Source organism: Loxodonta africana, chromosome 3 (assembly GCF_030014295.1).
Source record: "Loxodonta africana isolate mLoxAfr1 chromosome 3, mLoxAfr1.hap2, whole genome shotgun sequence".
NCBI lineage: Eukaryota > Metazoa > Chordata > Mammalia > Proboscidea > Elephantidae > Loxodonta > Loxodonta africana.
Genome location: NC_087344.1, coordinates 34,248,835 through 34,276,236, shown reverse-complemented (window position 1 = coordinate 34,276,236; position 27,402 = coordinate 34,248,835). Strand labels below are relative to the sequence as shown.

Here is a 27,402-nt window from a genome sequence, read left to right as displayed (position 1 = left end):
TTTATAATATGACCACAGGCAGGTGTTTCTACTTCAAGCTTTATGCGTTTCTAGTCGGCCAGTTAATGGCTGACAACAGGCATGGAATGGAGGCGGGAGATGGGCCTACGGCAGGGGCACCACCAAAGTCTGCTTGAGGGATGAGTACCAGGACTAGGCTAGAAAGCTTGGCACCTCCTTGGTCCAGGAAAGAGGCTCTTTGTCTCCCTGAGAGATGGAGGGGAAAGAAATCAGGGCACCTCAAGTCCCAAACATCCTCTCATCTGTGTGTATGACTCACACAGCAGAACCACCACATCTCAGCACTGGTCTAGACCTGGGAGGGTGAGCAATACACTTCCCATCCATTACCTATATATTGCTCTGATTTTCTGACCCCTAATTCTGAGGGCACGGAGGGAGGTTGTTCTAAAAACATTCCTAAAATTCAGTACGTGGGAATGCCACACTATGTTTATCCACCAACACCAAAATCTGAACTTCGACCAAAGTCCAGGGTGAAGGAAGAGCAGTTGTCATGTTTTAGCAGTGTGCTTCTGTTTAGTCTTCTACTCCCAAAGCCAATGACCTTAAATAAAGGCTTCAGCCTGGAGTGAGGACATCCAATAGTTTACTGAGCCTGAATCTCTGGTGTGAAAAGCAATTTCTTCATGCGATTTCAAACATACTCTCCTGCACCCTCATCAAAGCCTTATTTCAACAAATGGCAATTGGCATTGCAAACAAAAGACTAAACTGATGCAAAGAACGATACTTGCTGATTGTGCTTCCCTCCACTGGGAGACTCTCCCAGATTTTGGACTGACGAGAACTGACTTTTCAGACACACGGCTACACCTGTCAAGAGGATCTTGTGTACGTAAGGAAGAGACAGGAGCTTTTTACAAAGGGTTATGTGGGAGTAGGGGGATGTGGTTTGGGGCTCAGGGACTTCAGGACCCTCTTGTTTCTCTCTGGGTTCTGTCTCCCCAGGTGAAGGCTCCAGAGGAGGTGGGGGAGGGTGGTTGTGCTTTCTTTTGCCTGATTTCTCAGCAGAAATTCCCTTCTTCCTTCTCCCAGTCCTCCACCGGGTGTTTCTTGTGTTTTCTACGCTCCTTGCGCGGTTTGTGGTGGTGGTGTAGGTGGTGGTGTTGGTGGTGGTGGTGGTGTCGCCTCATGCGATGATACCGTCTGGCTAAAGGGAAGTGAGGGAGGACAAGGGTGGGACAAAACGTGGTGAGAAGGGGTGGCCTGATGCAGAGGACCCCCACAGGGGAGGGAAAGTGGAGGAAAACTCCAGGCAGGCTGTTAAGTTCTCACTTATCCCCAAGGCTGTATTACCAGATCAATGTGTGTACTAACAAGATGTTTTAATCAGAGGCTACAAATAGCAGGTGGTTCAGTGAGAGAATTCTCGCCTTCCATGTGGGAGACTTGGGTTTGATTCCCAGACAATGCACCTCATATGCAGCCACCACCCATCTGTCAGTGGAAGCTTGTGCGCTGTCATGATGCTGAGCTGGTTTCAGCTGACTAAGATGGACCAGGGAGAAGTCTTGTGCTCTACTTCCAAAAATCAGCCAGTGAAAACCCTGTGGATCACAGTGGTCAGATCTACAACTGATCATGGGGATGGCGCAGGACCAGACACTCCATTGCATTCGGTTGTGCATGGGGTCACCATGAGTTAGGGCCGACTCAACAGCAGCTGATAACAATTGGCTGGAAACCTGTGTTGGGAGTCTGGGGGCTACTTACGTTTGGTGCAGACGATCTGGGGCCTGTCCCACTTGCCATTGCCTCGGCACCGGATGGTGGCCACGTGGTGCTGGGCAAACCCTTCATCGCACTGATAGCGGACGGTGGCATGGACATTATACTTGGCTTTGCGGGCACCGACGAGTGAGGCGTTCTCTACTGCTGGAGGGGGGCCACACAGCACTGGGAACAGAGAAGTGTCCACTCAGAGCCATGGTCATGTATTGGGCTGAGCTGGTTTCATATCCAAATGGGAATAACACACCAACCAGGTCCTCCTTCTACTCAGCCCTGACCTCACAGGGCTAGAAGTGACTGTGTGTGGCACTGTCTCCTCCACCCAAGCCACGAGCTTCTTAGGGACAGAAACCACGTCTCCTTCACATACACACCCCACTCCCTACTTCTTATGCTAACCATAGAGTATGATGGGAATGGAGGAGACAGGGGCAATGAAAGGATCAAAAACCAGTTGCCATCAAGTTGACTCGAACTCATGGAGGCCCCATGTGTGTCAGAATAGAACTGTATTCCACAGGGTTTTCAGTGGCTGATTTTTTGGAAGTAGATCACCAAGTCTTTCTTCCTGGGCACCTCTGGGTGGACTCGAACTTCCAACCTTTTGGTTAGCAGCCAAGTGCGTTCACTAAAAGGGAGAAAGAGAATGGAAACTGCAAAGAAATGGAAGCAAGACTGAAAAAAGTATGAGAGAGGTAAACATGAGAATGTGTACAAATGATTGCCTTAATATGTAAAGAATTCTTACAAATCAATAACACCAACGACCAGAGAAAATTAGGCAAAGGAGATGAACTAGCAGGTCACAGGAAAATAAATAAGCGTCAATGTCTTATCAACATATGAACAGTGGCTTAGTCTCACTCATCATTAAAGATGTACAAACTAAAATAACAGTGAGATACTATTTCTTACCAATTATATGAACAAAGATTAAAAAATTTGAAAATGCACAGTTACTGAGGGCAGGAGGAAATAGTACACCTTCTGGGGAGAGAGAATTGGGGCTCTTACCCACTCTGCTGGGCTGACTTTTATATCTGCAAACGTAAATAAAAAGCTGAAGCAATGAGCTTGAGTGGAAGGAGGAAAGAGCAGGTGAGCAGGCAGGAAGGTGGATGGACATACCTGTGCCCTTCTTACAGATGTAGGGGAGGTTGTAGTTGCAGGGAACGTCATTCCAGCGCCCGCTCTCATGTGCCACCATCACCACACAATCCTCCCCGCCCGCAAAGAAATTGTCCGGCTGGTTCTCCCTCCAGTTCTCATATTGCTGCAGGAACGGGGGGCAGGGGTGCTCAGGGGACCTGGTCTTGGCCCAGGCTCTGGCCCTGTTGCTGTGGGAGTCACCCGGCCAGACCACTGAAACTCTCAGGGACTCAGTTTTCCTATCTCTAAACTGGGCACCGTTTTACCTGCCACCACAGTCCAAGCTGGAGGCTGTAGCATCCTCCTCCTTGGTTCCCCTGCCTCCCCATCTCCACCACTCCCCGCCCCAGTCCCAACAGCCTGTTTTCCACACAGGTTACTGTTAAATAAATAGTTGAGCACCTGTTTGTGTACCTGGCCCTGTGTCCAGGAGGACTTCCCTGAGGAGGCAACAGGTGAGCTGAGGACTCAAGGATAGGGAGGATTCAGGCTGGGAAAACAATTTCAAGCAGAGGGAACAGTGTGTGCAAAGGCTCAGAGGCAGGACTGAGCTTTTTAAAGGAACCAAGTGGAGCCTCGTGGGGCTCCCTTCAAGTCAGGGTGTGGCCAGAGAGTGGGCAGGGGCCAGGTCACGTGGCCAAGGAGAGGAGGTGGATTTTTATCTTGAGGAAATGGGGAGCCAGGGAGGGCTTGAGGCAGAGGAGGATCCTGCCGGCATGCAGGAGGCAAAAGGCCAGTGAGGAGCCACTGCCAGGGTCCAAGTGATCAATAATGGCTGTTACACAGGCAGTGGGGTGTAGAGAAGTGTGTATATGTGAGGGACCATATCTGGGCAATGAGTCGTAGGTTTGTGGCCTTAGCAATTGAGTGGTTGGGGACCATTTACGGGGCAGAGAAACTCAGGGCTAAAGCAAGATTTAAGCATCTCAGAGCCACTGGGACCTTTGACGTCCACCTGTGGTTGCTTTGCACAGGAGGGTAAACTGAGGCTTGACAGCAGAGCCCGGGAGGCTCAGGGCAGATCCCTCCATTCTGGACGGGGTCCTCATCAGCGGCCTGAGGGCAGGGACCCCAGCCACAGCTCCAGCCACTCACCAGCCCTGAGTTGTCTGTCCACTGGAAGTCCCTCTCCACAATCCTGTCGTTCAGGCCGATCCATGTGTTTTCATGCCCAAAGCCTGTGAATGGGGAGGGGGTAATGAGGAGTGGGGACCCCAGCCTCATCCTCAGCCTCAGAGGTGGACTGAAGGTGGAGCTGTGGAGATCATGAGGACTGGGAACCCCAGCCCTTCCCCCAGAGCCGGATGTGGGAGGGAGGTGGGGGCAGGGGCAGGGATAAAGGTGGGGAGGTCCTTTCCCCAGCTAGGGGGAGCTGGATGCCCCACCCTCCAGGCAGGGGAGGACTCTGCCTGCCCTCTTACCAGGGGGTGGGTGGTGTCACAGAAAGGGCTGGAATTAGGCCCTGGCCTTGCCATAATTTGTGGCTTCAATAAGCAGACAGGAAGGAATACTAAAGGCACGTTCGTTCTCTCTTTGCAGAAATGAGAGTTGAGGGGACTGGAGACCCCCGTCGGGTGGGGGTGGGAACGCATGCGTAAGGAGTGCCTCTGATTCTACTGAGGAAAAGGAAACAAGTGAACCAGGAAGTGAACAAATGAGAGAATTAACGGAGATGAGATGGGGGAACACGCATGAACCGAGGGAGGAGCCCAAACAGAAGGGATCATGAATAAATCAGTAAACGCCAGATTTAATTAGTGCACCGCTCTGCCCTCTCCCTAGGTCTCTGCGGAGCTTGTTCTCCACGTCATCCCGCTCAGCACAGATGCTCCTCGATCCCCCTCTCTGTTCCCTGGCCCTGTTTTATTTGTCAAAGGGGCACTTAGGACGAGCTAAGACTATACTCCAGATTTATGTAATTAGATAGTTACTTGTTTGTCTATATTCCCCACCAGAAGTCACTCTTCAAGGACAGGGTGATGTCCCCAGTGCCTGGAACAGTGCCTGGCACAAAGCAGGCATTCAGTAATTATGTAGTAAGTGAATACATGGAGTGAACATGGGAATTAAGGGAATTAATATGTGGACAGGGCTTGCACTAATGAGCACAGCTTGGAAAGGTGGTGTTCTCAGGCCCCTTGCGGGGGGGACCCTGGAAAAGGACTTGTGGGTACCACCCCTACCCACCCTACTGGCAGTTGACCCTCCTCCCCAAAGTCCCTACTGTTAATGAAGCTGTGTTCCTCAGGTGAGTGGACGCTGGTCAGGTGGCCAGCTCGGTGGCGGCAGTCCCTCTCAGCATCTTCCCATGCCCGTCGATGGGCAAAATAGCGGTAGCAGTGGCCCTGGAACTTGTGCCAATTGCGGTCACAGCCCTCTGTGTCTGGGGGTTAGACAGGAGTGTGAGGGGGACTGGCCATGAGAACAGCAGTCCCACCAGATGACTGTGGGTTACATTACCCCTCTCCCCAGCCCCATCTCCCCCCTGCTGAAGCTCCCCACCCTCCCCCAGCCTTTCCCTACCACTTCCCCATATTAACATCTTTTCTTTGTTACTGGAAGAAATTCATCATTATACCCCATCCCCTCCCGTCTCAATGCTGACAGCTCATTCCCTGATCTTTGGGGCCACACTGGCTACACCCTTTTTGGTCCTAGAGGATGCACAGTGTCTGGGTCCCCAGGAAATGGTCTCAGGAAGGCCTTAAATTTTCCTCCTCGCAAAGGGCCTCAAGAGACATTTCTCTAAAGAAGATACACAAATGGCCAACATGTGCATGAAAAGATGCTCGGCATCATCGGTCATCATGGAAATACAAACCAAAACCATGACGAGATACCACTTCACATCCACTAGGATGGCTGTGAGAATAATAATAACGTTAGCTGCTGTGCAGTCAGCTCTGACTCGCGGCAACCATATGTACAACAGAAGTAAATATAGCCCAATCTTGTGATATCTTCATGATTGTTGGTATGTTTGAGCCCGTTGTGGCAGCTATTGTGTCAATGCATCTCCTGGATGGTTTTCCTCAGTAAGATATATAAAAATAATAATAAAGGAAAATAAGTGTTGGTGAGGATGTTGGAGAAACAGGAACCCTCATCCATTGCTGGTGGGGATGTAAAATGGGGTAATCACTGTGGAAAATAGCTTGGTGGTTCCTCAAACCATTAAACATAGAGCTACCATGTGACCCAACAATTCCATTCCTGGGTATGTACCCAAAAGTATTGAAAACAGAGACTCAAACAAATATTTGTACATGACTGTTCATTGCAGCACTATTCAGAATAGCCGAAAAAGTGGAAAGAACCCAAATGTTCATCAGTGGCTGAATGGTTACATACAATGTGATCCATCCATGCAATGGAATATTACTCAACTATGAAAAGGAACAAAGCATTCATACATGCCACAACATGGATGAATTTTAAATACATTATGCCTACTGAAAGAAGCTGGACACAAAAGGCCACATATTATCTGATGAAAGGTCCAGAATAGGGAAATTTATACAAACAGAAGCAGAGTAGTGGTTGCCAGGGGCTGGGGGAGGAGGAATGGAGAATGGCTGCTAATGGGTATAGAGTAGCCACAAAATGTCTAGAACTAGATAGAGGTGGTGGTTGCATAACACTGTGAAAGCACTAAATGCCACTGAATCCTGCACTTTAGAATGGTTAATTCTATGTTACGTGAATTTTATCTAAAAAATTCCCTCCTGTCAGACTCAGAGCCTGAGGCCAAGACCAGGAGCATGTGGAGGAAGCTTGTGGCTGGGCACCCAGCCCCACTCCTGGTAGTATTCTGGCGTCATGGTAGAGACTCACCTTTCTCACAGAGGCTGCCGCCATAGCTGGGGAGACAAAGGCAGACAAAGCCATTGACCTCGTCAATGCAGGTGCCTCCATTCTCACAGGGGCTGCAGATGCAGTCGTCAATGTCTGGAGAGGGGAGGGGCTGGGTCAGGGGTCAGCATCTTCCCGGCTCCAAGCCCCACAGAGAACCAGGTGGAGGATGGGGTCATGATCTTGCCATCCATCCTGGACAGCAGACATTGGTCTGCACAGATGGCCCAATGGCTCTGTGCACCAAGGGGGTGGAGCCACACATAATTAACATGAATTAGCATTAATGAGAGCAGATGCCACTGGGCCAGCCTAGGGTGAGGATATTAGCATTGCAGAATGTTCCACCTACTCAAAAAGAATAAAGGTTATACTCTTGCACATAGGCACGCATGTAGAATGCCGAAGCTGAAGGGTCTTTTAGGAATGTTTTGTACATAGGAAGTGGAGTTCCGGAGCATTTTCAGGGACTTGCACAGAGTCACAAAGGCATTTATAGATAGAGTTAGATATTAAGTTGGGATCCTTTTCTACTAATACCTGTATAGACAGTGCTTGAAGCACATATGACACCAGGCAAGTTGCAGCCTTTCTCTGAGACTCGGTTTCTTTCGTTGCAAAAAGATGATAATAATAACACCCCCTCAAGGGTTATTGTGAGTGGAAAATCAATGAGAAGGGCTCAGTAAATTATGCTGGTTACATTTATTATTAAAATTCTGTAATTAGTAATGTGGTTGTGAAGGGAGAGTCAATGAGATGATGCACACAGCTTAAGAAATTATGCCATTTATATTTATTGTTATAATTCTATAATAAATTCTGTTTCCTGTATTGGGCTTTGAGGTTAGCATTCAAGAGTTCTGGTGGTGGGGCCTATAGCCCTCCCCACTCAAGAAAGGGTAAGGTCCCCTAAGGCTCTTGGCTGGGAGAGGCTTAAGCCACATCATCCCTTTCTCTTCCCCTCTTCACTCCTGCCTGGTAACAATGGGAGGCAGCACACCAGAGTCATTGCCCCCAGGATGAAAGCTTAGCTATGGCAGATGGTTTGGTTCTGGTACTAAACTGGGGCTGATTTAGCTGGATCCAGGGAGTGAGGGAGGGGAGGCGGCATCTGAAGCCAGCCTTTTATGATCCCCTGAGTCCTGGGGGGCAATGGTTGCTGGGACCTAGAGCCCAGGGCTCTGGAGTCAAACAAATCTAGGATCAAATCCTAGGTCTAGGGCACTCACCAATCTCACAGTTCTCCCCAGCGAAGCCCTGATCACAGCTACAGCCATACATGGTGCCGTTGGCCTTACAGGTCCCCCCATGCAGGCATGGGTTGTTCTCACAGGGATCAGAGGGATCTGCAGGATAGATGGGCAGTGTAGGGGAGGGGACAGGCCATCAGCTCATTTGCCTTCTTGGAATCCAGACCTCAGGCCCCCAAATCCCTGCTCATCAAACCCTTCTCTGTGGGTGTCCTCTCTACAACATCCCCAGCAGGCAGTCATCAAATACTCTTGCACGCCCCCTGTGACAGGGAGCTCTTTCCTTCCAGGAACTATCCCAAAGCATCTGTGGGCTTCCCTGCCTGTGGCAAAGTCCTTGGACTGAACTGACCAGGGCTTCCTGAAGTTTCTCTTAGGAAGTCTTCTGGAACATGGGTTTACGGCCTTCCCCGACCTGTCTCCTTCTTCTAGACATGCCCAGCTGGTAAGTGAACTTCTCACGGTTTGGTGCACAGAAATAACCATGAAGTTCTAGGTAGTGTATGAACAGCACTGAAAGGAGGAGAGTGGGAACCATCGCCACCTTCACTCTAGTGGCTCAACCTCTTTTGATACAACCTTAGTGGTTGTGGTGTCAGGAGGTGATGCGTTATAGTGGTTAAAACCATGGGCTGTTAAAATCTGGTTCAAGTCTTGGCTCTGTCACTCACTAGGGAGGCCTGGGCAAGTCACTTTACTTTTCTGAATTTCAGTTGCCCCACCTGTAAAATGGGCATAAAATAGTTCATCCCTCTCTTCCAGTCCTGACCACATGCTGTGTCCAGATCTGCCCCTGTCAGCCTGGGGCCTCTGGGGGGTCTTAGCATCACTCAGCATTAGACTGGGCACCTAGGAGGTATAAAAAATGTGGGTCCCTGTCCCCCATCACCCCCAGCTGGCTTTCCCTGGAATCAGGTAGGTTACCTCCCCACCTGGGGGCCCAGATGCCCAGGTGGGTAGTCTCCATCCCCTTGAAGAAGTCCCTCCTCTAGAATCAGGGAAAGGGAGCAAGAGCCCCCATCCTAGCCTAGCCAACCCCCATCCCATGGCCAGCCCTTCCACTGCACAGACACTAAAACTGAGGCCCAGGGGAGGATAGGGCCCCCTAGTGCAGGGCCTGGCTCAAAGCTATACACAAGACAGGGCAAGGGCCAAGACTGGCCCTGGGTCTCCAGGAACCCTGTTGAAGGCTCTCTCACCAGGACCTGTAACCTAGAATTTGGGTCTGTTTTGCTCTGTGTCTCACAGAAGTTGAGGAGGTAGCAAGCAGTCACCTCCTTTCTGCCCTCCTGGCTCCTGGCCTCACCCTCCACAGTCTGTTCTTCCCATGGCAGCCAGGGAGAAACTGTGAACACCAGTCAGGCCATGTCTCTCCTCGGCCTAGAACTCTCTATGGCTCCCCATTGCCCTGAGAAGAAAAACCAAGTTCTTCACTGTAGTCCACAGGGTCCTGTATAATCTGCCCCAATACCTCCCTGTCCTCACCTCTTCCCTGTCCCTCCTGTTCACGCCCCCTCCCCACCACCACACCTGCCTCCTCACTCCTCCTCCAACACCTCTATCATGGCTCTGCCTCAGGGCCTTTGCACAGGCTATTCTCTGCCTGGATTGCTCTTCCCCCAGATCTCCGCATGGCTCCTCCTTCACCTCCCTCAGGTTTTGCTCAAATTTCATTTTCTTATAGGGCCTTTCGATGACCTACTCCCGCCCCCAAGCCAAAACTGCAAATCACCCTTGGCCCTCCCTCTCTCGCCTCCTGCTTTATTTTTCTCTAGTACTAATCACTTTTTAACATCTAACAGAATTCACTCATTTATTAGGATTGTTGTTTCTTGTCTGTCTCTCCTAAAAGGCAGCCACTAGCCACACGTGACTATTTAACTTTAATTTAAAAATTAAAAAAAGGGAAAATGCAGTTCCTCGGCCATACCAGCCATGTTCCAAGTGCTCAGTAGCCACGCATGGCTGTGGCTACATTACTGGGCAGTGCAGATGGAGAGCATTTCCATCATTGCAGAAAGTTCTAGAATGTCAGTTTCCAGGAGACAGAGGTTTTGGTCTCAACACAGGGCCTGGAACACAGCAGTTATTCAATAATTGCGTGCTAACTGAATGAATGCTGCAGGTGTCCCCCTGTGATAGCTGAGTCCTCTGCCTGGGGTGGTGGCTAGACGGGCTGTATGTCTGTGTGTCGGTTCCAGCACGTGTGTGCACATGCGTGGGGCTCCAAGGCAGTGGGGCCACGTGAGCCCCACCAGGTGCCCCGTGCTGCTGACACCTGCCCACGGACTGGCGGTGACTCAGTCGCTTGCGGGTGCTGCATTTATTTTTGGCTTCATTAGCATTTCTGCTTAGAGCGGCGGGTGGGTGGTGACTGGGTGTCCCCCAGCGCTGCTTGTCTCCCTCCGCCCAGGCTGCTGCTGGCTTCAGTCTGAGCCAGAATTCAGATAAGTCCAGGTCAGACCCAGGCCAGGCAACAGGGCTCTGAGCAACATTGTTTCCTCAGCTCCCCTCTGCCTGGATCTCCCTCCACTCCTCTGACCACCTCTGCCCACTTCAAGGATGGGCCTCCCCACCACCTGCTTCTTCTCGGCCACTCCCTGGACCAGCTCACGCCCTCCCTACAGCTCTGTTCATTTTTGCTTGCCAAGGAAATAAGGGTGGTGCAGTCTAGTTAGTGGCTGAGATTGAGGCCCTGCAGTCTGATAGCCTGGGCATTTCTTAGCTAGATAACACTGTGCATGTCACTTAACCTCTCTGTGCCTCAATTTTGCCACCTGTGAAATGGGACTCACACTTAGACATGTTCCACAAAGCCTTTATAAGCATCATGTTGTCAGCTGTCATTGAGCCGGCCCCTGACTTGTGGCAACCCCACGCACAGTGGAACAAAATGCTGCCTAGTCTTGTGCCAGCCCTGTGATCAGCTGAGGATTGGACCATTGTGATCCAAAAGCTTTTCGCGGGCTGATTTTTGGAAGTCGATCATCAGGCCTTTCTTCCTCATTTGTCTTAGTTTGGAAGCTCCGCTGAAACCTGTTCAGCATCATAGCAACACACAAACCTCCGCTGCCAATTGTGTGGTGGCCGTGCATGAGGTGCGTTGGCCAGGAATCAAAGCTGGATCTGCTGTGTGGAAGACGAGAGTTCTACCATGGAACCACCACTGCTTTATTGTAAAGACTGTCACGATAATCCTAAGGATGACCCGTTACATAATAAGGTAAAGTGCCAAGAACAGGCCAAGCACACACAGAAACCACCAAACGCAGCCTTTATCGATAGTTGTGCCCCTGCACAGGGTCTGCCTATCTCCGGGTTATCTAACTCTTTTATGACCATTGGGATATATGGTTGCTCACCAATATTTTCTGCCTCTCAGATTCATTGGGAAACTGCCTTCCCACTAACAGTGCATGCTGCCACAAGTCAGGGGCCTTTATGACTGTTTCAAACTGAAAAAACGGGCGTGTACAGCAAATTACTGTTTCTACAGGCTGTTGTAGAGGTGTGTGCATTTTTGTTAGGAAAAATAGAGATTAAAAAAAAATTTTTTTTTGGACACATATGTCCCTGTGGACTTGGGGATTGATCTCTGGAGTGGGGTAGCATTAGTGGGACATGCTATATCCTTCTGGACTCTTAAAAATAGGCTTATGGGATGGGGCAAGAAAAAAAAAATCCGTACTACCTACCAAAAATGTAACAAGACTCAAGGATTCAGCATGCTTCTATTAATGAAAACACATGGTATCACCAAAAAGTTCAAAGCAGAATATAACTGGGTCTTGAAAGGGTAAAGAGGACCCCACCTGTACACAGGCCAGAGGTGCCGGGGCAGGTGGCAAAACCCGCTCCTTCCATCAGCACCACACTTTGCCCTCAAATGAAGGGGCAAGTTAAAAACCAATTGTGTTAATAGGAGTATTTTGGAGCTTGGAAACAGTGCTTTTTAATTAGCTTCATTTTTTTTTTTTTTTTCTCCAACCTCACTTGACCAAAAAAATCAAGGTCTAAAACAAGGGCCAGAGCTACACAGACTGAGTTGGGGGCAGACGTGACCCGGGGTGTCCTCTGGACTCCGCTGGCATCTAAGACTTACCGGATGTGGCTCTAGCCACTGAGAGCCCTGGTAGCAATGTACCCTCCCTGAGCCTCACCATGCTCGTCTGTAAAATGTGGGTGATACTCACAACTCCTACCCCTGCCAGGATCCACGCTCCTTTCTCTGTGGCTCCAGACCCCCACGATCCCCATCACCCCCATCACCGGAATTTCAGCTCCAGAGCCCCTGGTCCAGAAGCCCTGCCCCACCTCCCTCTCTCTGGCTCTGCCTGGGGAGTGTCTATGTCTGGCTCTGTCTCCCCCAGGTTGGGGTTCTCCGAGGGCCAGCCCCCAGCATTGCCCAGTACTGTGGCGCTCAGAGTGGGCATGGTTAGTTGAGGCCATGCTAAAACTCAAACTCTTTACCCAACACCTTATCACTCCCACACATTGGCCATGGACACGCTTCTGTGCTCAAAACACATCTAGAGCAACCTCATCTCCTGGTCTTTGCCCAAGCTCACCCCTCTGCCAGGAATGCCTATTCCCCAATGAGGTCCCACCTAAAAAGTCTCTGGTCCCTTGGAGAGCCCTCCCTCCAAGCTCTGGCTCCTCTGGCCCCACTGAGGGCTAGACTTGGCCATGAGGCTTCGGACTCACCCTCCTCCATGCTTCCCTCAGTGGTGGTCCCTGGCAGGGCTGGCTCTTCTCCTCCACTTGCTGCCTCTTCCCAGAGGCCCTCCACACCTGGGCCCCCTGCTAGGACCTCCAGATCCAACTCCTTGGGGCCCAGAGAGGAGGGCAGCAGGGTGCCAGGGGACTCCCATGGGGTGGTGGGCTCCCCTGAGGAAATGGAAGCTGCCTCATCCACAATGGCTGCAGTTGGTGTCCACGAAGGTCTACCCTTCCACGGAGGGGCTGAGGCCCCCAATATCCCTGACTGGCCCTCTGCCTCTGGGTGGGGTTCGAAACTTGAGGACGCCAGTGCGGATGTAGCCAGGACCTCAAGCTTGTCCTCCAGGTCCAGGGATGTGAGTGACGTCACCACTCTCGTATCCACAGTCACTGGTGGGCCCAAGGCAGAGCTTTCGGCTCCCTCAGCCACACGGGATCCAGGTTCCCAAATTCCACCAGCACTCACCAGGTCCCCCGTTGTTGTGGGATCTGTGGGGCCCTCCATGGCTCCTCCATCCACAGCTGCCTGAGGCTCTAAAAAACTCAGGTTTCCTGCTCTGTCAAACAGGGGGACTCCAGGCACCAAGGAGACTCCAGGGCCCCCTGAGGGTGCAGCCTGGGGTTGAAGGTGCAGCCCACCACTGTCCACCTCATCCATGGTGGCTGGCAGATTGAAGACGCCAGACTCAGACCCCAAGATGTCTCCGGCTCCTGTGGGCTCAGCGGTGGTCTCAGCAGGGGTGAAGTCGGCTGCCATGTTCTTGCCCACGGAAGCAAATGAGCTGGGGCTGGGGTGCTCAGGTTTGCTGAGTCGGGCAGAGCTGGTCCCCCCAACTTCCCTGGCATCGGTGCTGATGGAGTTGGGGATGGCTCTGGCTCCTGGGTCCATGACTTCCTGTGAGGGGGCTGGGGAGCTGCTTGCTCTGTAGCCACTGAGAATCAGGGATGTTGCCTCTCCACTCTGTCTTGGGGGGCCCAAGGAGGGGTACTGGGGAGATGCCTCTGGGTTGCTGAGGCCCTGAAGGCTGGCCTCAGTCTCTGAGGCAGGGGCAAGTGGGAAAGCTGTGGGCTTACCATGCCCCTCAGCCCCAAGGCCCTCAGTGGGGACAGGCGTAAGGGGTGCAAGGAGCCATGGTTTGGAGGCACGCAGCATGGCCATGACAGGGAAGTCCAGGGAAGTAACCATGAGGGAGGCATCCTGGGGGTCGGTTCTGGGGCTTAGAGCCAGGGTAGGGGACTCCGAGGGGGGCCAGGGCTGGGTGGAGGCAGCTGGCCTCATGGTGGGTTCATCAGCTTCCTGGAGCTCCAGGCTGATGGGTGGGACTGTGGTCGGGAGCCACAGCCAGGGCTCTGGGGAACTCCTGCCACCAGGGGGATCTGAAATGATATTAACAACACAATAATAAATATCTCAGGGCAGCTCTAGGGTGGCTCCTTCTGCTGAGCATCACCGAGGACGGGGATTCAGAGGCTAGTCCCCATCCTGATGGTGGCCACATCTTCCCACCCTCAGACCCCTAGGTAGGTCCCCTGGACCCTGACTCACAGGCTCCAGGTCCTTCCACTTCATTGTTCAGGATGTCCCAGGGACTTGGGTCGGCCGAGGCCTCGGTGGCCCCCATGGGATGGGGAGGCTCCACATGGTTCCCTGTGACCTCCAGGGTGGGGGGCAGGATGCTGGCCTCCAGCTCCCCGTCCAGCCCTTGCTCCAGCTCCTGCTGCTGGAAGTGCCGCCCGTTCAGTCCTTTGAAGCGCCCCTTCCTCCTGGGTGTTGGGCCTGCCAGGGGGGCCTCTGTGTGAGTTCCCACCACAGTACCCTCTTCGCTGCTAGGGCTGGGGGCCACCGTGCTCAGCCATGCCTCCTTAGCCTCTAAGGAGGACATGGAGGCCCAGGCCAGTGTGGTGCTCCTGGGGCCAGGGCTGGGGGTCTCTTGGGATTCCTGCTTCTCTGTCAAGATCAGGGGCTCTTCCTCCCCACTAGACACCGGAGGCTCCTGAAAGTCAGTGGAGACTGGCTCCTCCTCTCCCAGGCTGGGTTCCACTTCTCTGGTCGGGGGACCCTCTGCTGACAGAATCTCCCCCTCATCCCCAGAGGAGGGAGTCTCTGGGTCTCCATGTTGTGACGTAGGGTGATGCGCTGTGGGAGAAAGCAGAAGAGGTTGTGTTAGGCCCAGGATTGGGTAGGAAGTTCTGCCTGAAGTTTACCCACATTGCAGCCTGCTGCAGCAGAGTCCTATGTATCTCTGAGTCTGTCTTTCTGTGTCCCACTGTCTCTCTGTGTGCCTCTGTCTGTCTCATTGGTCTCTGGGAACCCCCAGCCTCAGAGAGAGCAAAAAGTTATCACCCCACTCTTCAGGCTAGGGCCTACCTGAGCCCTCTGTCAGAGGTCATAGCGGGGATTCATAGAGTTCCAACTCCCAGAAGTGGGTCAGCCTGTGGAGTGTTGGACTGAATCCTGGGCCATGGCCCTGCCCCCTCTCCTTTTTAGGGTGTGGCTTTCACAGGCTGGGGATGCTTACAGAGGGCACATGGCTCCTGGGAGCTGAGCTTTACAACTTCCCGGTCTACGGCCCCACTCTAACACCTGGAATGGTCTCTGGTCCCCTCTGGGATTGTGGCCCCCTCAGGAGGCGTGGTTGGTCTCTTATGTGGGCCTGGCCTCCTCACCAGGGGTACCTATGGGCATGGCACCAGGTAGGCAGTGGCTTCCACAGCTAGGCCCTAGATATGGCTCCAACTAGGAGTGTGGTCTTGCAAGGGGTTGTGGCCTTCTTGGGGGCATGGGTTCACCTGTTTCCATGTGGCTGTCTCCCCAGGGCTTGGTCTCCACCAGGATCTCAGGGGTGTGACCTTTCAAGGGGTAGGTACTCTGCGTGTGGGCAGTAGGGGGTAGGACCTTCATGGGGCATAGATTTTAAAAATGGGTGTGGTATCTGGATCAAGTGTACTAGAGGTTAAGGCCCTCATGGGGTGTGGTATTCACTGGAGTGGTCACCGGAAGAAGCACCATCCTGGGATGTGGCATCTGGGGTTGTGGCTAAGAGATAGCATCCATGCCTATCCTATCTGATCACAGCCTCTCAAGGGGCATGGCCTCAGAGGCTGGCTACTAAGGTTAGCCCACTCATGGGGTCTAGATTTTACAAGAAGTCTAGGCACTTGCAGGCATGGCTACAGGCGATAGCGCCCTCTCCTGGAGCAGGTCTCTGTGGAATTTATCTTTCACAGCATGTCCTCTAGGGCATTCTCCTCGGCTGTGCCCACTAGACTAGGCGTGATTGTCTTTGCAAGCACAGACTTCTGGGTGTGGCAAGAGTGGGGGTGTGGCTAAGAGTAGCTTCCCCCTATGGGGCGTAGCCCGTGGTGCTTATTTTAATGGTTCATGTCCTTTTGGGAAGGAGCCCTGGTGGCCTAGCTGTTAAGCGCTCGGCTGCTAACCAAAGGGTGCGTGGTTTGAACCCAACAGCTGCTCCACAAAAGAATGATGCAGAAATCTGCTTTCGTAAAAACTACAGCCCTGGAAACCCTATGAGCCATTTCTGCTCTGTCCTGTATGTCAGCTATGAGTTAGAACTGACTAAACAGCGATACGTTTGGTTTTGGGTCCTTTTGCAGCTAGGCCAGCGCGGGGGCGTGGCCATCACAGGGGCGTGGCCATCACAGGGGCGTGACCGTCACTGAGGGGCGTGGCCATCATGCGGCTAGATCGTCGCGGAGGGGTGCGGCCCCTAAAGGATCAGGTCCTTTACGGGCCGGGCCGTCAGGGGCCGTGTCACTTGGGGCGTGGCAGTTGCGGGGACTGGCTGCACTCACCTCGGAAGCAGTAAGCGTCGAAGCGCGAGGCGGGCGCTGGGAAGCCCGTGCGGTTGGCAAAGCGGTAGACTGTACGCACGCCTGGGGTCGGGCCCCCGCAGCGCCGGCGCGGCGTCTGGATCGGGTAGCGCACGCTGCCGTCAGCCAGCCAGCCGGGGTCGCACTGGTCCAGGCCCTCGTGCCAGGCCAGGTGCAGCTGCCCCACAGAGGCTAGCGTGGCGCCCTGGCGGCGGCACTGGGCACGCGCTCCGGCCAGGGTCAGGCGGCGGGCCGGGCCCACGTAGAAGACCTCCCCTGCAGGAGGGACGGCAGGGGTCAGACCAGAAAAGGGACCCTTACCAAGCCTGAGAAGGGGGGGTCCCAGTCCAGTCCAAATATCCCCATCCTGGCCAGGTTTGGGTGGGTGTTTTACCAAGCAGCGACACCCTTGCCGTGCGGCCAGGTCACCCAAACATCCGTGTTCTCTTACACAGCGCTAAAAAGAGGGGGCTTAGCCTCTTTTTACAAATGAGGTAATTTGGGCCCCTGAACAAGTCAGACTCCAAAGAAGGGTAGGGCCTCCGTGAGACAGACAGGGGCTCAGAGATGGGGGGCCTCAAAGAAGAGGAGGGGCTCAGACTAGGAAATGGAACTCTGAAACTCAGAGGGGAGAAGTGGCTTAGATAAGAAAAGAAGGCTGAAAGAGGGGGAAGGGGCTCTTAGAGGAAAATGGGGATCAGAAAGGAGGAGGTGATTTAGAGGGGGGCTCAGAGAGGGGAGTAGAGCTCAGGTCTTAGCTGCAGGTTGAAACTCAGGAGAGGTGGGCACTCAAGGAGAGATGGGGTAGGGAGGGTAACTGGAGCTCAGAGGTGCTGTGGGGTGATCCTCCCAGCCCCAGACTTACCCCCCAGCTCGCGGGCAAAGCAGTAGACATCGTAGAGTTCCTGCGGGTCCCTCCGCCCATAGCTCCGCACTCCCGGAAGGCTGCTACGGTCGCCGTAGCAACCGGGACGGGACTGGGTGATAGGATACCTGACAAGACAAGGGGAGGTCTCTCTCAGATGTGTGCTACTGAGGCGTCCAAGGACCTTGCCCCAGGGGTTAGCCTCCCATCTTCCTACCCTGTGTCCCCTCTCACCGAACAGTACGGTCAGAGAGCCAGCCAGCATCACAGTTGTCGAAGCCGTCCTCAAAGGCAGCCTGCAGGTGCCGCGGGGCTGCAATGGTGGCTGAGCTGAGATGACAGGCCTCCTGGGCCTCGGCAAAGGTCAGTGCATAGCGGTCCTGGGCCGCCCGGTAGTGGAACACAACACCTGCATGGGGATGAACAGGGTGGGGGACCACTCATGCTGGTATCTTTAATAACATACCTCCTCCTTTGCTGAATGATCCCTCCTGTATGATAATAATAGATCTGCTGCCCTACTGTGTGCCCTGCACCACATTCATTCACTTAGTGCCAGGCACAGTGCTAGGGTGGTAGTGGGGGCAAAGCTGATGTGCCCCCATTTTACAGATGAAGACACTGGTAATGATGACCATTAAAAAAGAAAAAATCAAACCTGTTGCCGTTGACATGGCAACTCCATGTGTGCAGAGTAGAACTGCCCCATCAGGTTTTCTTGGCTATAATCTTTATGGAAGCAGATCACCAGACCCTTCTTCCGCAGTACCAATGAGTTTAAACCGCTAACCTTTAGGTTAGTAAAAAAAAAAAAAACCAACCCCAAACCCGTTGCCATCGAGTCGATGCTGACTCATAGCAACCCCATAGACAGAGTAGAACTGCCCCATAGAGTTTCCACGGAGCACCTGGTGGATTTGAACTGCCGACCTTTTGGTTAGAAGCCGTGGCACTTAGCCATTACGCCAGCAGGGTTTAGCAGTCGAGCGCAAACTCTTTGTGACACCCAGGGACCTTAATAATTGCCATAAGGGTTAGAGTTTGCCAAATATTTATTATGTGCAAAGCATTTACAAGCATTATATTCTTGAAATCTTACAACAATCCTAGTATCCCCATTTTCCAGATGAAGAAACTAAGGCTCAGAGACATTGAGGGACATGTCCATGGTCACACAGCAAGTATGAGGCAGAGCCAGAATTCAAATCCAGGATGATCTGACTACAAAGATGGCACCTTTCGTGCCTAGAGGTAGGCCCTGAAGATGACAGGAGGCATGGAGAAGGGATTCTGCCTTTTAGGAATTAAGGGCATGCCCTGATGGAGAAAGGAGAGGCAGCAATGGGAGGCCAGTTCTTGCCCAGACCGGAGATGGAGTCATGGAAGGCTTCCTGGAGGAGGTGGCATGTAAGCTAGGTCAGGAAGCATCAATAATGGCTCACTGTGACTTGAAAAGGATGAAAGAAATGGTTGAACAAAAAAAGGAATTAAACATTTTGTTCCATCTTATCAGACTGAGTGCTCCCAGAGGGCAGCAGCTGGTCCCATCCATGGCATGTCCCTAACACCGGGCTGGCACGTAGCAGGTGCTCAAGAAATGTTTTGTTGAATGAATGAAACAACCTCAGATATGGAATTCATTGCCTTTGACACCAATCATTTTCTCTGAGGTCTATTGGTTTCAAGAGGGCAGGCCTTCGAAGGAGGATGGTGAGCCGACACCATAAAATATACAGTGAGACACTGTTTTGTCCCACCATCCCAGGTTCACAGGTGGGGAGGGGGCACTCAGCCCCAGTGGGTGGGTCCAGAGACTTGCTCAAGGTCACACAACAGGTTAAGGGAAGTCGGCTTCCTAGGAGGAGTCTATGGAACATTTTCCACACAACAGTCCATTTGCTGCATTGTTCATCAAAGATTTATTTATTGAGTACCTACTGTAAGCCAGGCTCTGTTCTAGGGCTTTACTTTAATTTTTTTTTTTTGCCTTGTCCACCTTGATCAGTTAGGAAAACAGAAACTACACTGGGTATTTCAACAGAGAATTTAATATAAGAAATTAGTTAAACAAGTATTAGAGGACTGTTATTTGCATAATATGTATTTTTAATCGTCTTACTTTTTTAAAAATAGCCTCACTTTTTAAAAAGTTAAATAAATTTACTTAAGGGATATTTTATATTCTTATTTTATTTTATTTTTTTTATTTTATTTTACAAAGCATATTCACTTATGTGAACTTTAAGAAACCAACCCATTGCCGTTAAGTCAGTTGAGTAGAACTGCCTCATAGGGCTTCCAAGCAGATTACCACACCGTAGGTTTGAACCACCGACCTTCTGGTTAGTAGCTGAGCTGCTTAACCACTGTGCTACCAGGGGTCCTGCTATATTCTTATTTTAAACAGAAAGCCAGTATCCTTTGCCTTATGTAAAACTCCTGTTAGCTGCTGTCAGGTTGGCCCCTGACTCACAGTGACCCTATGCACAAGAGCATAAAATGTTGCAGGTCCTGCACCAACCCCGTGATTGGTTGTGGATCAGACTGTTGTGATCCACAGGGTTTTCATGGGCTTATTTTCAGAAGTAGATCACCAGACCTTTCTTCCCAGTCCATCTTAGTCTGGAAGCTCTGCTGAAACCTGTTCATGATAGCAACGCACAAGCCTCCATTGACAGATGGGTGGGGTCTGTGCGTAAGGTGCATTGTCTGGGAATGGAACCCAGGTCTGCTGCATGGAAGGTGAGAATCCTACCACTGAACCACTAATGCTATATAAAGTTAAACCCACTGCCGTCAAGTTGTTCTGACTCATAGCGACCCCATAGGGTTTCGAAAGCTGTAAATCTTTAGAGAAGTAGACTGCCACATCCTTCTCCTGTGAAGCTGCTGGTGGTTTTGAACCACTGACCTTTCAGTTATTGATTTTAACCACTGCACCACCAGGGCTCCCTTATATAAAGTTAAAAAAAAAATCCGTTGCCACTGAGTCAATTCTGACTCATATAAAGACAAATTAAAAAAAAAAAAACCCGTTGCTGCCGAGCTGCTTCAGACTCATAGTGACCCTATAGGACAGAGTAGAACTGGCCCATAGAGTTTCCAAGGAGTGCCTGGTGGATTTGAACTGCTGAACCTTTGGTTAGCAGCCGTAGCACTTAACCACTACACCACCAGGGTTTCCATATGTAAAGTTAGGTAACCATAAAACAGACTTAAAACAAAAGGATGAAATCCTTCCTAGATACTATGGCCCATGGGAGACTGAGTTGAAGGCTGTTCTCTTGGCTAAAAGAGTGATGTTAAAGGCAGGTTAGTACCCGCAGAGGCCTTTTTTGTGAGGCCACCAGAGGAACCAAAGGAGATCACTGTTCAGGGCATGGTTTCTAAAATGCTGCATAGTGAATGGGCCTCTGACTTGGCCCTTCCCCCTCCTGGCCCTAGCCCCTTTCCTGCGCCAACTGACCTGTCACCTCCAGGGGCACCAGATCCTGTTCATCCTCAATGCCCCGCACCACCTGGCAGCGGTACAGCCCGGAGTCGCTGGCCCTCAGTGGCCCCAGCAGCAGTGTGGCATTGGCGCGGTGCCAGGGATAGGTGGGCAGCGACACACGTCCTTGCCAGCCCTTGGCCACCCGCACCACGTTGTCCTTGGCCACAAGGATGGGCACATCCTGTCGCTGGCCAGATGCCGTCCGCACCTTGGTCCACTTAATCCGAGGGGCATCTCGGGCCATGCCTGGCCGGGGCCGCAGGGTGAAGAGGCAGGGCAGGGCCACAAGCTCAGCGAGCGCAGCCTGCACCGTCCCGGACCCCACCTTCTGCATTCGGAGCCCCTTCTCAGCATCCTGTGTGCCTGGGAGGGAGGAGGCAGAGAGAGGGCCTGACTCAAAGGCGAGGACCAGAGAGACTGCTACTTCCCTCATTTCATAGATGGGGAGACCGAGGCCAGGGAGGCTAGGCTGCCTACACGACACCACAAAGCACTGCCAGGTCTGTGAGTTTCATCCAAGCAGAAGGGGAGCAATAGGGTCAAACTCATTTATGGTCCTGCCTCCACTCAAAGTCCAGATCCGGGAGCCTCTGTGTACAGAAACAGGAGTAATGAGAAGTGTTTGAGACCCAATGTCATGTTCTGTCCCTTAGCATCAGTTTCCCCAGCAGTTAAGCAAGGGACAGCAGTGGATGGGAAATGGTGTTTGTGAGGTATTTTCTATATGCCAGGCACTTTGTAGCAATCAGCTCATTTAATCTCCACCATCTACAGGGGTAGCGATGTAGCATCCTCTTTTTGGGAGGTTGAGGAATCTGAGGCTCAGAGAGGTAATACTACTTGCCTAAGGCCACACAGCAGATCTAGGAGGAATTTCCAAAGCCTGGGCTTTTGACCACCACTCCCTATTGCCCCGCCTGTGGCAGATATCACTAATCAATCTCTGGACTAATGTCATCTCATTTTTCTCTCTCTCTAGTTCATATCAGCCAAAGGGTGAGAGGCAGGAACTTCCAGCCTCCACTGGCAATGACTAAAAATAATGTCTCAGGTGTCTGGTTCACTTTTGACTCTTCAAAGACATTTTTCATCTATTCTTGTTCTATTCCCTGGACTAAGCCAGAAAGCCAGCAGGAGAAGGTTCTCTGGAGTTAAAAAGCAGCCCCCACTTGTCAACCCCCAGGCCCCAGCCCCTCCCTCCCTACAAGCCAACTCACCCTGTTCCCCAACCACAAGCAGCAGCATTTGGAACATCAGGAGGCCCGTGGCCCACGGAGACATGACCCCCATCTTGGACCTGGAACGAGATGGAGGCGGGGAGGGTAAGCCACAGCAGTACCCTCCCAGCCTCTGAGAATGGGAACCCAGGGCTTGGAGAGGCCAATGAATCACTCAAGGTCACACAGTGAACAAGCAAGGGCTGAGCTAGGATTCGAACCCAGGACCAGCTGACTTCAGGATCTGAGCAGTGATGCCTCATGGTCAGAAGCATGGAGTGAGTCAGACCTGGGATTGTCTCTCTGCCTCTTCCTTGCTGTGTGGCCCTAGGAAAGTAGCTTAATCTCTCTGTGCCTCAGTTTCTTTGTGGGTCAATGGGGATAATATCAGATGGCTGAAAGGAAGAGATGAATCAATGCATTTAAAATGCTTTAAGCTGCCTGACATGACGGAGTAAATTTCAGCTGCCATTATTATTACTGACCTTCACACAGCCCGGATAGGGATTCCATTTTTCAGGTTGGCCTCCCCCATCAGACTGGGGGCTCCTGGAGGGAAGTAACCAGCCCCAGTCCTCCCTGGGTCCCCAATCTTTAAGCTGGGTCTGCTGAATGACACGATTCTTAGCTTCAATTCCAGGATTTGGTTGTTGCCAGGATTCTATTCTTGGTTTCTGGGATTTTTGAGGCACTGCCAATTCCCAGCAGGAAGAGGGGGCCTTGCCCCAGCCCACCCTACCCTTCCTGACTTCTCAACGCTTGGTGAGGGTGCCTCCACAGCCCACAGAGAAACCCCAGTGGTAGGGCCAGCCCTGTATAGGGGCTGTGGTCCATGAGCATACATTGGACAATTATTGAGTGCCTATTGCGTGCAATCCCCATTCCAGGCATGTGGGATACAGCAGTGCCCTTGCAGACCTCACATTCTGACAGTGACTGGAACTCTGGGCAGATGGCCCCTTCCCAAAGCCCCCTACCCCTCTAGCCTCCCCCTCACAGGGCCAGGCTCAGGAGGTGAGGCAGATGGGAAATGAGAACATCATGTGCAAGCCCAGCCATTGTGCACACACAAACTCGTTAAAAGATTAACCCTGAGGAAAGCTGGGGATGGAGCCCCAGAATGGGGGCTGTGCAGGACAGCTGCCCCCTCCCCAGCTCCCAGAGGGCTGAGTGGCTGGTAGGGACCTGTCCGTGGTGCTGAACTCTCATGCGGCGCCTTCAGCAACACAGCCCACCTGGTTTGGCCCAACCTGCTTAACCACACCTGGGGCACAGAGAGGGTTAGCGGTTTGCTTGGGTGACATAGAAGGGAAACGGCAGAGACCAGGCCCCGGATTAGTGCCCCTACCTCCCAATCGGTAAACCTCAGCACCTTCTACCTGCACTTAGGCTGTCCTCAGTTCTCCCTTGGGGACCTCAAACAAGTGGAGTCCCCTGATGCTGGCTGGGCATTAGGGCATGGGGATGGGGCAGGACTCTGGGCTATGACTGCCCCAGAAGGGCCTTAGAAGGGGCGAGGTCAGGGAATTCACACACTCACACTTACACACACATACACTCACACACATGCACACATATTCACAACTTTCTCACACACACGCACTGAAACATGCATACTCACATTCATACACACATATGCACACGCACGTGCACACACACAAGTATCACACTCACCCACACACTCATGCTTCTACTCCTCACGTGCTTAGTGATCTTGGACAAGCTGCTTCATCACTCTGGGCCTCAGTTTCCCCACCTGTAAAATGAAGATACTCCAGCACCTACCTCAAAGGGTTATCTAGGGGATGAAAGGAATTAAGACTTCAAGGTCTCAGAAATGTTCAATTGAACAGCAGCCTTGTGTGCACAGTGCCTCATGCACCCGTCCAAACATATCGAGCTGCATAATAGCAACAGACAGAATTTCTGGGGCATGCCCCCTTCCCCACACCCAGGCACTCTCTCAGTCCCCACTCCAACACTTACCCTCACGAAAACACACCCCTTCTCTCAAAACACCTCCTCCCAGAGCTGCCAGAGGTGAGCATTTACACAGCTGTCTGGGGATCATCCCCTCATGAATAATGTATGAGCTTCATGCATATTCAAGTAGGGGCTCTGGGGCGCTGGGGGAGGAGTGGCCCGAGATGGTATGTGTGTGTGTCTCGTTTACACCCACTCCTGTCTGGGTAGGTTTGGCAGCAGCTGTTTTTGTGTGTTTGTGACTGGGTGTGCGTCTGAGGTGTGTGTGAGGTTGAGCCCTGGGGACCTGAGGATGTGTGCAGTGGTGGGAGGGGGTGGGAGGAGCAGGTCCCGGAACTGGTGGGGCAGAGGAGACCTCTGTGGTTTCTCTCTGCATGTGCAGATCTGAATGCCCCTGGCAGGGGCTGGGCGCACACGCATGTGTTCTGGTCGGTGAGTCTCTGTGCATTGTGTGCCTGAGCATGAAGGTGGAACAACTTGGAGGAGAAAGAAAGCCAGGCCATCAAGTCATCCCAGGGTGCCCCTCAGGGAACCCCCCTTGCTAGCTCCCCAACTGTGCACACAGGCCACATTCCACACACACACACCCCCCCACACACACAAGGGCCACAGTTCCAGCCCATGGAGAGGAGCCTCACCATACACACGAGGACACATGCAGCCACACGGCAGACATAGACCCGGGGGACACACACATAGATTCTCACGAACGTTAACAAAGAGACAATACAGGGCCTCACAGGCACATCTTCTGCACAAAGACACACATCCACAGGCTCACGCCCCCTAAATAAACCCCCAATGAGCCTTGCACAATCAAACACAGCTCCTTACACACGTGTGCACACACACATGCACACACATGGTGGTGCCAGCCCCTGGCATAGCCCAGCTGGAGAAATGTGGCCTTGGTGACCAGGAGACTCACACCATTTTGCCACCTGGCGACGTGAGCCCAGCACAAGTTTCCTGACAAAGACACAACCGCAGTCCCATCAACTCATAGATGACCCCAGGCCCCCTGGGCACCTGCCATCCCACCAGGCAGACACACACACAAAGCCTCTACACCTTCTGGGGGGTGCATTCCATTTGGGGATGATCAAGAGCCAGCAAGGGTGCTGAGACTCCAGGGTCCCACGACCCACAGACCTCCTACTTCTCCCTGTGCACCCCGCACCCCTCTGTGCTCCCTGCTGGGTCTGGTGCCAACCCTCTCCTGGCCTTCGCCTCCCATCGATGCTGCTGAGAGGAACAAAGCCCTGTGCGTGGGGCTGGGGGTTGCTCCTGCCCAGGCTGGTCCTGGGGTCCCAGTCCCCACTTCCCAGAGCCTGTGTCCCCAAACCAACCAAGCCAGGGCTTCCACACCTGTCTACAGGAACAGAAGGAATGAAAGGGAAAGGATGGGGGCTGTGTCCCGCTGTGAGCACGAGGGCAGATGAGGAGGTGCTGGGGTGAGCCCCCCTCTCAGAGATGGTTGTTCCTCACGGTTTCTGGGGATCCAGTGCTGTGCCCCCACCCAGAGTGTGCCTGGGACCTACTGTATTCCCTGGGGGAGGAGATAACACCCCAACTCCAGGTCCGAGGGGTCAACGGGGGCCCCCTGGGGATGGGGTTCCCCAGAGCTGCCTCCTTGAGTCAGGATGTGGTGACTGGGGCTGGTTCAAAAGGACGGGGAAGCTGTGGGATGACCCTTCCCCTTGTGGGGGTCTCATTCATTCTCAGCGCAGGCCCCCTCCATCCCTCTCAGGATGATCTTGGGGGCCCCTTTCCCGCTGCAGTCCTGCCTGGGATCCTCCATTCAGCCTCAAATTGGGAATCCCCACTTAAAATCTTGGGGTGCCTCAGTTCAGCCACGGGGTGCCTCACTCCAAAGTCCCTCACCCAGCATCTGGTTGTCCCTCCCTCCCCCGTTTCTCTCCAAACTCGGGGCGCCCCTCCCCCAGTGCCTCCTTCCCAAATCAGAGACCCACTCCCACCTTGGGGTCATCTCTGATTCTCCAGACAACCTCCCCCCAAATCCGTGCTCCTCCTCCCCTCAACATTCCCAAGCTCTCCCTCCCCAGCCGGGACTCCCCTCCCCCATCAGTTCCTTCCCCATCCCGGGAGCTCATCCCTTATCCCAGGCCCCCTCCCCAATCCAAGCGCAGTCTCCAGTCACGAGGTCCCCTCCCCCAGCGCGACCCCCTCCTCACGCCGGACCCCCCACCTGGCTCCTAGCTGGGACGCATCCCCGGGGCTGCTGCCCCGCACAAAGGACGCTCAGGCTTGGCTCTCCGCGCGGGGTCCAGCCCTGCGCCCTGCGCTCCACTCGCCCCAGCGCCGCCTCAGCGGCTTATAAAGGGGCTGCGGGGCTGCGCTGCGCATGCGCCCCCTCGCCAGCCTCAGGCTGCCGGGCGCCCGAGGAAGGGGGCTTCCCTACCTAGAACGCCCCCCTTTCGACCGCTCGCCGCACCCAGGGAGAACACGCGCCTGGTTTCCCGCATCCAGCCTATGCCAGCAGCCTCGTTCGAAGTCCCCAGCAAGCCCAGGGGTGGGGCCAGCTCCATTTTACAGGTAGGAAAACTGAGCCCCAGAGAGATAGAGTGGCTTTCCAAGGTCACGCAGAGGGAGAGGGCAGAGTTAGAATTAGAACCCTGGCCTGCCTGGCGCTGCAGGGCTCACGCTCCAAGGAGTTTTGTCATTATTGTGCCCAGTTTACAGTCCAGGAGAAGTCCTTGCATGGTGCAAGCAATGAATGCACTAGGCTGCTAACCGAAAGGTTGGAGGTTCGAGTCCACCCAGAGGTGACTGGGAAATCAGCCATTAAAAACCGTATGGAGTACAGTTCTACTCTGACACACATGGGGTCGCAGTGAGTCAGGATGGTTTACTGGTGTAGCCAAGGAAACAGAGGTTCAGAGAAGGTAGGGACACCCTTAGTCCCTCACCTGGTAAGAGAGTCACAGGGATTGGGCCCCGGTGTGTCTGGCACCTCCCCAGAGCTGTTTCTACCAGCTCCTGCCAGAACATACCGTTCATTCCTTCGTTTGGTCATTATAGCCAACTCCTAGTACATACTGTTACTGGCACAGGAATGTTCTTGCTTTGGGCAGGGGGCATGTGTGTACCCTGAAAGGGGAGACCCCCATCTGAAAATGTCAAAATTCACATGATGGAATATTATTCAGCCCTGAAAAGGAATGAAGTTTATCAGGGGCAGGAAGGAGGTGGAGTGGGGGGAATTATTGTTTAGGAATAATGAGTTTTTGCTTATGGGGATGGAAAATTTGGCAAAGACATGGG

At 52.9% G+C, this 27,402-nt stretch overlaps 1 protein-coding gene across 1 annotated transcript; it reads right to left on the bottom strand.

Annotated features, from left to right (window-relative positions):
- Window positions 1-755: 755 nt before the first annotated feature.
- NCAN (neurocan) lies at window positions 756-26,484 on the bottom strand. Its single transcript, XM_003413242.4, has 16 exons — window positions 26,429-26,484; window positions 26,327-26,359; window positions 22,135-22,214; window positions 20,891-21,280; window positions 17,659-17,833; window positions 17,425-17,552; window positions 16,542-16,835; window positions 14,275-14,865; window positions 12,714-14,051; window positions 7,989-8,105; window positions 6,739-6,852; window positions 5,129-5,287; window positions 4,000-4,082; window positions 2,884-3,028; window positions 1,738-1,920; window positions 756-1,174 (listed from the first exon to the last, which is right to left on the bottom strand). The coding sequence occupies exons 1-16, from the start codon at window positions 26,482-26,484 to the stop codon at window positions 1,029-1,031; spliced, it is 4,032 nt and encodes a 1,343-aa protein (XP_003413290.3). The 3' UTR covers window positions 756-1,028.
- Window positions 26,485-27,402: the final 918 nt, after the last annotated feature.

Excerpts from the sequence above, each read along its gene's own strand:
- NCAN (XM_003413242.4), bottom strand. The coding sequence starts at position 26,484 with ATGCGCAGCGCAGCCCCGCAGCCCCTTTATAAGCCGCTGAGGCGGCGC. Across the intron at positions 16,836-17,424 it reads CTTTGCCCGCGAGCTGGGGG|GGGAGGTCTTCTACGTGGGC; the intron begins GTAAGTCTGGGG and ends TCCCTCCTGCAG. Across the intron at positions 1,921-2,883 it reads CATCTGTAAGAAGGGCACAG|TGCTGTGTGGCCCCCCTCCA; the intron begins GTATGTCCATCC and ends CTCTGTTCCCAG.